The sequence below is a fragment of the Oncorhynchus mykiss genome, chromosome 4 (genome assembly GCF_013265735.2).
Source record: "Oncorhynchus mykiss isolate Arlee chromosome 4, USDA_OmykA_1.1, whole genome shotgun sequence".
NCBI classification, from domain to species: domain Eukaryota; kingdom Metazoa; phylum Chordata; class Actinopteri; order Salmoniformes; family Salmonidae; genus Oncorhynchus; species Oncorhynchus mykiss.
Genome location: NC_048568.1, coordinates 24,497,501 through 24,508,875, shown reverse-complemented (window position 1 = coordinate 24,508,875; position 11,375 = coordinate 24,497,501). Strand labels below are relative to the sequence as shown.

The window sequence follows — 11,375 nt, the reverse complement described above, 5'->3', positions numbered from 1 at the left end:
CATCTGATGCTGCAAGGCGTGCCGTGGCGCACTGGCCTGGTCCATGTGATAGCGAGGGGAGGAGGGGGCCCTAAAACAGTTCGCTGACACTCTTGTTTCATCACTTAATAGCTCGACTACCCCGGAGCGGTCCTAGGACGCATTTTTGGCGCGTGGATACATACTTGGTGTCGCTTACTACCTTTTGAAGTTTTGTCGCGTTTGCGGTGGTTTCGGGGCGAGCACGAGCCAAATCAACCAAAGAGGAGAAAGAAGTGCGGTTTTCGCCATGGGAGCACAGACCTCAGCGCAACGTGACGAAAAGAGCCAAGAGGATGCGTCAGCCGAGGAGCTAAGCGCGGAGGTGAACGCGATTTCGGAGGGGGATAGCGTTGTCGACGCCAAGGTAAAAGTATACATACCCTAGTACAGGCCATTTTACAGCTGACAATGTCATTACCCGCAAGCTTGCCACAGAGAACACCGGGCGCATACCCACCTGGGCAGTTCCAACGAGTTTGTTTTGATATATTAACAAAGTGTAAATCTTTGGCATCAATGTCGCATTTAAAAAAAAATGTTTTTATCATAAACGATCGCTGATGGGATGCGCGGCAGTTTCGCTGAGTAATGCAATGTGCCTGTGCCCGCAGCAGTGAGCCTGTCTGTCTGTGGCTGGTAGCAACACCCCCGAAAATTGTCTGCGGTGGTCACGATTTACTGCTCAATACCTGGTCTCACGACATCAACAGTCCCTGAGAGCCTTTCAATATTGCAGCATGGATTTCCTGCCTGTGATGTAGAATGATAACAATAATCATAAAATAGATATTTAGTAAACATTTGTAATCATATTCATAATCATGATAATAACAAACATGCAATCAAAATACAGGCTTCAAAATGTTGTTAAATTATGTAATGCAGAATATTATGGCACCCCCCCAAGTTGATTGTCTTGGTCTTCAGGTTTATACATCTAGACAGTTTCCCACACTTTTTGAAAAATATTCTAAGATACCCTAGACAAAATGATGAAAAACATAAAAAAGATTTTGGCCACCTTTTGTCTATTTGTGTCACGTTGTCACATGATAATGCCATGTTGTTGATTACAATGTGCTTGACCTAGCTGCTCATACATATCTAATTAATTGAGCAATGTGCTGGTCCCATGTTAGTATGTAGGGTGCATAATTGCCACATCTATGTTATATTGTGAACAATTAACCACGGATCATGTTGACAACAACAAGGTCAATATGACGCTGATTCTGCTGTGGTGGACAGTGCAGCGCTCCAGACTTAGCAGTGGGAAGGCATGTGTCTCTATTTGCACTGTATGAAAAGAAAATAACAAGAGCACCGCAAATGTTCAAGTGGGCGCCTGGCTGGTTTTGACTTGAGATCCTTGAAACCATTGTACGGTCACACACAGACGCACACACACACACACACACACTTTCATTTAATAAGGCATAACAATTTGTGTTTTACTATGGCTGGTGTTCTAGAAGCCAGGCCGGGCACTGTGTGTGTCCAACAATCTGCTGCTGGGAGCAGCTGATAGGCATGAGGGATGTTTTTTCTACTGTAAGATGAGATGAGTTATGGATGTATTGCTGCTGTGTTAATGCTCTTGTTGGCTATGTGTGAATAATATAACTTTGGAATGACTTCTGCTAATGGCTTGGCACATTTGGCCACCTGCTGTTTTTGAGGCACCATTAAAATATATTGACCTTTCTATGGGTAGAAGGTCAAAGATCAGTTTTTAGTTTATCTTTATTCTGTTGTATTTGATAGGTCAACAGCTATATCAAAGAAGATGGAAATATTTCCCATCAATGCTGAACAGCAAATCCATAGTAAATGTCACACTTTCAAACATACATTTTCACCCAAATGTGTTGGAGAATTGGATACAGGAGCCAGCTTTAGTTTCAAGTTTTAATGTCACGAGCACAAGTACAGTGAAATGCCTTTCTTATGCAGTGATGATGAAGGTAATGATTTTCATGGTTTCCCCATCTAAAATGTTTCCCATCTAATTTCAACGTCTGATTGGTTTAATGCCCACCTAACGAACTGGAGAGCACTCTAAACTTGATTAGATCAGGAAGAGATCAACTTCTCACTGAAGTAGCTATGACTTGAATAAACACCTATTCATTTTCAGACTGAAGTGAAGTTCATCAATGGCTTGAATGTGTCATTCAGACCTTCAGACTGACAGTTATACAGCCCTTTAGTGACTAAAGGCTCATTGACTGCATGTTTTGTGGCAGACTATATCACCTGGCCTAGGGCCTTCTATCTCAGGGCCATCATCGTCGGGATCCAGACAGCTTTTGAAGTTTGCTGTTGTCTTTAAGCCTGTCTTGTGATGTGGGGTTTGGCTTACCTCATTTGTCATATAATTCAGGTTTACCTGTATCCCAGAGATTCCATCTGACAGAGTAGTGCCTCATTGTCTGTTATTACATACAGTTGAAGTCGGAAGTTTACATACACTTAGGTTGGAATCACTAAAACTCATTTTTCAACCACTCCACAAATGTCTTGTTAACAAACTATAGTTTTGGCAAATCTACTTTGTGCGTGACACAAGTCATTTTTCCAACAATTGTTTACAGACAGATTATTTCCCTTATAATTCACTGTATCACAATTCCAGTGGGTCAGAAGTTTACATACACTAAATGTACTGTGCCTTTAAACAGCTTGGAAAATTCCAGAAAATGATGTCATGGCTTTAGAAGCTTCTGATAGGCAAAATTACATAATTTGAGTCAATTGGAGGTGTACCTGTGGATGTATTTCAAGGCCTACCTTCAAACTCAGTGCCTCTTTGCTTGACATCATGGGAAAATCAAAAGAAATCAGCCAAGACCTCAGAAAAATAATTGTAGACCTCCTCAAGTCTGGTTCATCCTTGGTAGCAATTTCCAAATGCCTGAAGTTACCACGTTCATCTGTACAAACAATCGTACGCAAGTATAAACACCATGGGACCACGCAGCCGTCATACCTCTCAGGAAGGAGACGCGTTCTGTCTCCTAGAGATGAACGTACTTTGCTGCGAAAAGTGCAAATCAATCCCAGAACAACAGCAAAGGACCTTGTGAAGATGCTGGAGGAAACAGGTACAAAAGTATCTATATCCACAGTAAAGCGAGTCCTATATCGACATAACCCGAAAGGCCGCTCAGCAAAGAAGAAGCCACTGCTCCAAAACCGCCATAAAAAAAGTCAGACTACGGTTTGCAACTCCACATGGGGACAAAGATCGTACTTTTTGGAGAAATGTCCTCCGGTCTGATGAAACAAAAATACAACTGTTTGGCCATAATGACTATCGTTATGTTTGGAGGAAAAAGGGGGAGGCTTGCAAGCCGAAGAACACCATCCCAACCGTGAAACACGGGGGTGGCAGCATCATGTTGTGGGGGTGCTTTGCTGCAGGAGGGACTGGTGCACTTCACAAAATAGATGGGATCTTGAGGTAGGAAAATGATGTGGATATATTGAAGCAACATCTCAAGACATCAGTCAGGAAGTTAAAGCTTGTTCTCAAATGGGTCTTCCAAATGGACAATGACCCCAAGCATACTTCCAAAGTTGTGGCAAAATGGCTTATGGACAACAAAGTCAAGGTATTGCAAGGAGGCCTACAAACCTGACTCAGTTACACCAGCTCTGTCAAGAGGAATGGGCCAAAATTCACCCAACTTATTGTGGGAAGCTTGTGGAAGGCTACCCAAAACGTTTGACCCAAGTTAAACTATTTAAAGGCAATACTACCAAATACTAATTGAGTGTATATAAACCTCTGACCCACTGGGAATGTGATGAAATAATTAAAAGCTGAAATAAATCTTTCTACTATTATTCTGACATTTCACATTCTTAAAATAAAGTGGTGATCCTAACTGACCTAAGACAGGGCATTTTCACTAGGATTAAATGTCAGGAATTGTGAAAAACTGAGTTTAAATGTATTTGGCTAAGGTGTATGTAAACTTCCGACTTCAACTGTAGTTACAACATCTTTACCACATGTAGGATTATCACCCAGTGGCAATGGCTCTGTCACAGGTAGTGACATACAGTATGGATGTTTTTGGGAGATTAGGTGGTATGTAGATGATTTTGGTAGATGAGGTGGTATGTACAGTGGGGAGAACAAGTATTTGATACACTGCCGATTTTGCATGTTTTCCTACTTACAAAGCATTTAGAGGTCTGTAATTTGTATAATAGGTACACTTCAACTGTGAGAGATGGAATCTAAAACAAAAATCCAGAAAATCACATTGTATGATTTTTAAGTAATTAATTTGCATTTTATTGCATTACATAAGTATTTGATGAAAGATGAGGTGGTATGTAGATGGTTTTGGGAGATGAGGTGGTATGTAGATGGTTTAGAGAGATGAGGTGGTATGTAGATGGTTTAGAGAGATGAGGTGGTATGTAGATGGTTTAGAGAGATGAGGTGGTACGTAGATGGTTTAGAGAGATGAGGTGGTATGTAGATGGTTTAGAGAGATGAGGTGGTACGTAGATGGTTTTGGGAGATGAGGTGGTACGTAGATGGTTTAGAGAGATGAGGTGGTATGTAGATGGTTTTGGGAGATGAGGTGGTATGTAGATGGTTTAGAGAGATGACGTTGTTTAGAGGGGTAGATTGGCAGTAGGAAAGTGTTCCAGGGAATGCCTCTCTTCTCCCTCCACCACCTTCTCTCCTCCTATCTTCCGCCTCGCTTCCCCCTTTCCCCACCATTAGTGCTCAGAAGTAGGTCAGGGGCGGTCCAGTGCTGAGTATGTGCTCCCCTAAACACTTCCCTACCTCCAAAAACATGGCGTGTGTCAGTGTGTCGAGAGATAGCGTGTATCATGTGGGTGGAGTGTTTGGATGTGTGCGTGTTTGTGTTGTGTGTGAGAGAGTGTGAGTATGCGTGCATGCTTGCTTGTCTGTTTGTGTGTGTGTGTGTTTCTGTGTGTCTATGGGTGTATTTATGAGTGGAGGAACATACACCAATGGGACACTTGATCCCTCAGACACCCAAACTTTGACATTTCGTTTTTGTCCTCTTCTATGAACTTTGCTAATTATTTTGTTGTTTATTTTTTATTTATTTTCACAAAATGTTTCCTCTATTATTTCTTACAACCGACAAGAACTTGTGAACATCAGATTGGCATTTACTTACCCTACTCATCAGTTACTTACCCTAATCATCAGTTACTTACCCTAATCATCAGTTACTTACCCTAATCATCAGTTACTTACCCTACTCATCAGTTACTTACCCTAATCATCAGTTACTTACCCTAATCATCAGTTACTTACCCTACTCATCAGTTACTTACCCTAATCATCAGTTACTTACCCTAATCATCAGTTACTTACCCTACTCATCAGTTACTTACCCTAATCATCAGTTACTTACCCTAATCATCAGTTACTTACCCTAATCATCAGTTACTTACCCTACTCCTCAGTTACTTACCCTAATCATCAGTTACTTACCCTAATCATCAGTTACTTACCCTACTCATCAGTTACTTACCCTAATCATCATTTACTTACAATAATCATCAGTTACTTACCCTAATCATCAGTTACTTACCCTAATCATCAGTTACTTACCCTAATCATCAGTTACTTACCCTAATCATCAGTTACTTACCCTAATCATCAGTTACTTACCCTACTCATCAGTTACTTACCCTAATCATCAGTTACTTACCCTAATCATCAGTTACTTACCCTAATCATCAGTTACTTACCCTACTCATCAGTTACTTACCCTAATCATCAGTTACTTACCCTAATCATCAGTTACTTACCCTAATCATCAGTTACTTACCCTAATCATCAGTTACTTACCCTAATCATCAGTTACTTACCTAATCATCAGTTACTTACCCTAATCATCAGTTACTTACCCTAATCATCAGTTACTTACCCTAATCATCAGTTACTTACCCTAATCATCAGTTACTTACCCTAATCATCAGTTACTTACCCTAATCATCAGCTACTTACCCTAATCATCAGTTACTTACCCTAATCATCAGTTACTTACCCTAATCATCAGTTACTTACCCTAATCATCAGTTACTTACCTAATCATCAGTTACTTACCCTACTCATCAGTTACTTACCCTAATCATCAGTTACTTACCCTACTCATCAGTTACTTACCCTAATCATCAGTTACTTACCCTAATCATCAGTTACTTACCCTAATTCCTGCATCAACTTCGACTCATCTGCTCTGGGCTCTCTCTGTAATTCCGACCCAATTTTCGGGATGAGATTAGGGCGAAGGAAAAACTGTCCACCTCTTCCCTCCATTCTACAGGCCAATCTTGATAATAAGATGGATGACCGCCGATTGCGGATTTTCTACCAACCTGACTCTTGAAACTGCGATATTCTTTGCTTTTCTGAAACATGGCTCTCGGACAAAATACCCCCCCATGGCTATCCAACTCATTGGATTCTCCATTCACCGGGCGGACAGGACAGTGGAGTCAGGGAAATCGAGGGGGGAGGAGTTTGCCTGGTGTGCCACCAGCATGGTGGAAGTGTCGACCCACTGTTCACCCGTCTTGGAATACCCGACCTATCTACCTTCCGAGGGAGTTTTCAGCTGTTATCGTGACTGTTGTATACATTCCACCTCAGGACAAGAAAAATAACACGCTGGCACTTAAATAACTGTATAAGGCTATAAACAAGCAAGAAAACCTACACCCAGAGGCTTATTTTCGGGTGGCTGGCGAGACTTTAATTATGTGTTACTGAGACACGTGATGCCCAATTTCCGTCTCCAATGCCACTAGAAGTGATAAAGTCCTAGACCACTGTTATTCTACCCACAAGCAAGCGTTCAAGGCCCTCACTCGTTTGTCATTCTGCAAATCAGATCATGATTTGATTTAGATTTGATTTGATTTGATTCCGTACTCCTGCTTCCTGTTTGCAAGCAGAAACTCAAACAGGAAGTACACGTGACTCGCTCCATTGAGAAAGGGTCACCAGAATCAGAGATTATGCTACATGACTCCTTTGCTAACGCTGATTGGAATATGTTTCTTGACTCCACCAATAACATTGACGAGCTAACCACCTCTGTCACCGGCTTCATATAGAAAATGCAACGGCGACGTTGTCCCCACGGTGAGGGTTTGCTATTCCCCAATCACCCCAGGTGGGGAGGTTAGGCAACATCACCTCCGCCACGCTGACCCTCAACATAGGAGCCCCACAGGGGAGTGTGCTTCGTCCCCTCCTGTACTCCCTGTTCACCCACGACTGCGTGGCTGCGCTCGACTTCAACACCATCATCAAGTTTGCTGATGACACTACGGTGGTAGGCCTGATCACAGGCGACGATGGGTCAGCCTACTTACTGGGAGGAGGTCGGTGACCTGGCAGTGTAGTGCCAGAGCAACAACCTCTCCCTCAACGTCATTAAGGACCTGATCTTGGACTACAGGAAACAGGGAGGTGAGCACGCCCCCATCCACATTGACGGGGCTGCAGTGGAGCAGATCAAGGGCAATAGCACCACCCTCGAACGCATGGCGCTACAGAGGGTGATGCGGACAGCCCAGTACATCACAGAGGCCGAGCTCCAGGACATCTATATCAGGCAGTGAGGAAGGAAGGCCCGGAAAATTGTTAAAGACTCCAACCGCCCAAGGCATAGACTATTTTCTCTGTTTCCGCACGGCGAGCGGTTCCGGTGCATCAAGTTTGACACCAATTGGCTCTTGAACAGCTTCTATCCCCAAGCAATAAGACTAATAAATGGCTAACAAAATAGCTACACAGACTATCTGAGTTAACTGTGTATTTTTATTGACCTTTCATTTGTATTTTTGCCCTGTCTCTATGCACACTCACAGGGCCTATACACTCACACAAACCCTCACTCCATCATCTGCTCACTCACACATAATATGCACATACATTTATACTGACTCTACACACACACAGACACCCACTCACATACTCACATGTTTATCTTAAATCCTGTTTCCTAGTCATCTTACTCTATACATATCTACCTCCATCACTCCAGTATCCCTGCACATTGTAAATATGGTTTTGGAACTGACCCTGTATATAGCATGCTTGCTTACTTACCTATTGTGTTATATTTATATTTATGTTCATATTTCTTATTTCTTGTTTGTTTTTGCTAGTATAGCATTGTTATGGATTATTGCATTGTTAGGTTTTGAGTTTGCAAGAAAGACAGTTCACTGTAATTGTGCCTGTGACATTAAAAACATGAAACTTGAATCTCTCTCTCTCTCTCTCTCTCCAGCTCTCTCTCTCTCTCTCTCCCTCTCTCTCTCTCTCTCTCTCTCTCTCTCTCTCTCTCTCTCTCACTCTGTCCCCCCCTCTCTCTCCCTCTCTCTCTCTCTCACTCTCTCTCTCTCTCTTTCTCTCCAGCTCACTCTCCCGCTATCATTCCCTCACCCACCTCCCTTTCTCTCGCTCTAGTTGGGTGGGAGCCTACATACATTGTTTTGCTACTGACACACACAAACCAGCTGTGTCAGTCAAGGAATATATGTAGCATAAACATTCCTTGCATAGCACCATCCACCCATAAAGACATACATGCATTCATATAAACACTGTTTCCACTTTCCTGTGTCAAGCTACACGTAGCGCCCAATAGAGGATACCCACTGGCTCTCAGTGGACATGGATAATAATGTTATGTAATGTAATGAGCGGATGCATAAAGGCCCATACGTTCCTTTATAATGAGCACTGGCTGATCTGGCTCCGTTATGACACTGATTATACTGTTTAGGACTGATGGATGAGGCAGGCAGGGAGTGGAGGGGGTGAGGGGTGGGAGGGGAGCGGGGCATGAGGCCAAACAGAGGAGCCATTGAGGATGGGCTGAGGGGGACAGTGTTGAGGCCCTGTGTGTGCACCGGCCCAAATCAGCCAGGATGGAGAGACCCCAGTAAGGGGAGTGTTTTGGGTAGGCAGGGGGGGTGGAGAGAGTGCGAAGGAGATAGAGAGGAGAGTAGAGCGAGAGAGAGAGACATAGAGGTGGAGTGAGAGAGGGACCTGCCAGGGTGACATAAAGACATGAATCAGGCGATTGTTCCTGGTCCCCTGATGACAGTAGGGGTAGAGAGTGAAATGGATTCAGGTAAAGAAAGAGTCTATAATGGGGGAACTCCCATCTCATCTTCAGCTTTGGGTTAATGGGAGAGTTTTGACTGAGTAGGAGTCTGCAGCTACATCCCAATACTCTCACAAGGCCTCCCTCTTTTTCTCGACTTATTCTCTTCATGACAATTGTGTGGAAGGACTGATAGGTTTCAACCATATAGCATTAACCTAGCCAGTCCTGTCAGATCTTTGGTCACAAAGGAAAGGTGATGTGATGAGAGGTTGCTATTGAATGTTATAAGATTATTCCGTTAAATGTTATACATTATTCCGTTAAACCATGATAGAAGTAGCTTCTATGCACAAAACAGAATGCACGTGCAACACGAATACAGTTAATTTGCGATAGTCTGATACCTTCCTCATGTGCATTTCCAAAATCGATCAGTTGTTCCCCTCCTCACATATTTTAGGTCTCTGTAAAGATCTCTGTCTTAGCTAGTTATCTTCAGTAAATCCTTCTATAACTCATGGTTAGCCCTACAAAACCACACCATGCATAGATAATTGTAAGGTGATTATTAACCTTAGAGGTGTGGAGATCTATCGACATGGACACTAGAATGGTGATGTGCGATTGGGATTGGTCCATTGGGTGACAACAGGAAGGGGAATTAGGGAAAGGGAGTGTCCCAATCGTTAAAGAAAGGATAATGCAGTTTGGGAAGGGAAATAGAATTTGAATTCCCTTTATCTTATCTGATATGCTTATTTTCTCTCTGATTGAGAGTATTGTTATCATTGAACATGTTGCATTTGATGTAAGCTAGTAAAGCTATTTTGAGCAAAAATATAAACGCAGCATGTAAAGTGTTGTTTCATGAGATGAAATAAAAGATATCAGAAAAGTACCATATGCACAACAATGTGCAAAAATTTGTTTACATCCATGTTGGTGAGCATTTCTCGTTTGCCAAGATAATCCATCCACCTGACAGCTGTGTCATATCAAGAAGTTGATTAAACAGCATGATCATGACACAGGTGCAACTTGTGCTGGGGACAATAAAAGGACACTCTAAAATGTGCAGTTTTGTCAGTGAATTAATGTTAATTTCTCGACAATAAGCCACCTCCAACGTCGTTTTAGAGAATTTGGCAATACTTACAACCGACCTCACAACCGCAGACCACGTGCAACTAACCCAGCCCAGGACCTCCACATCAGGCTTCTTTACCTGCGGGATCGTCTGAGACTAGCCACCCAGATAGCTGAAACTGTGGGTTTGCGCAATCAACCAAATTTATGCACAAATTGTCAGAAACCATCTCAGGGAAGCTCATCTGCATGCTTGTCATCCTCACCAGGGTCTTGACCTGACTGCAGTGTGGCATTATAACCGACTTCAGTGGGCAAATGCTCACCTTCGATGGCCACTGGCACGCTAGAGAAATGTGCTCTTCATGGATGAATCCTGATTTCAACTGTATGGTGTCGTGTGGGCGAGCGGTTTGCTGATGGCAACATTGTGAACAGAGTGCCCCATGGTGGCGGTTGGGTTATGGTATGGGCAAACATAAGCTACGGACAATGAACGCAATTGCATTTTATTGTTGGCAGTTTGAATGCCATGACGAAATCCTGAGACCCATTGTCGTGCCATTCACCCGCCGCCATCACCTCATATTTCAGCAAGATAATGCACAGCCTCATGTCGCAAGGGTAGCCATCATCGTAAATAAGATTTTTTTCTTAACTGAATCTGTACACAATTCCTGGAAGCTGAAAATATCCCAGTTCTTCCATGGCCTCCATACACACCACACATGTCACCCTTTGAACATGTTTGGGAAAATCTGGATTGACGTGTACGACAGCTTGTTCAGTTCCCACCAATATCCAGCAACTTTTCACTACCCTTGGAGAGGAGTGGGACAACATTCCACAGGCCACAATCAACAGCCTGATCAACTCTATGTGAAGGAGATGTGTCACGCTGCATGAGGCAAATGGTGGTCACACCAGATACTTACTGGTTTTCAGGTCCACGCCCCAAATGTTTTAGAAATATCTCTGACCAACAGATGATTAACTGTTTTTCCCAGTCATGTGAAACCCATAGATTAGGGCCTAATGAATTGATTTAAATGGACTGATTTCCTTATATGAACTGTAACTCAGTAAAATCTTTGAAATTGTTGCAAGATGTGTTTATGTTTTTGTTCAGTATAC

The 11,375-nt window shown here is 42.8% G+C and overlaps 1 protein-coding gene across 1 annotated transcript in view; it reads left to right on the top strand.

Annotated features, from left to right (window-relative positions):
- The window catches only part of akap12b (A kinase (PRKA) anchor protein 12b), a 64,440-nt gene continuing 53,065 nt past the window's right edge, over positions 1-11,375 (top strand). Inside the window, exon 1 of the mRNA XM_021600762.2 lies at positions 1-385. Within this exon, the coding sequence (XP_021456437.2) occupies positions 269-385 (117 nt within the window). The 5' untranslated portion in view covers positions 1-268. The remainder of the gene's footprint in view (positions 386-11,375) is intronic.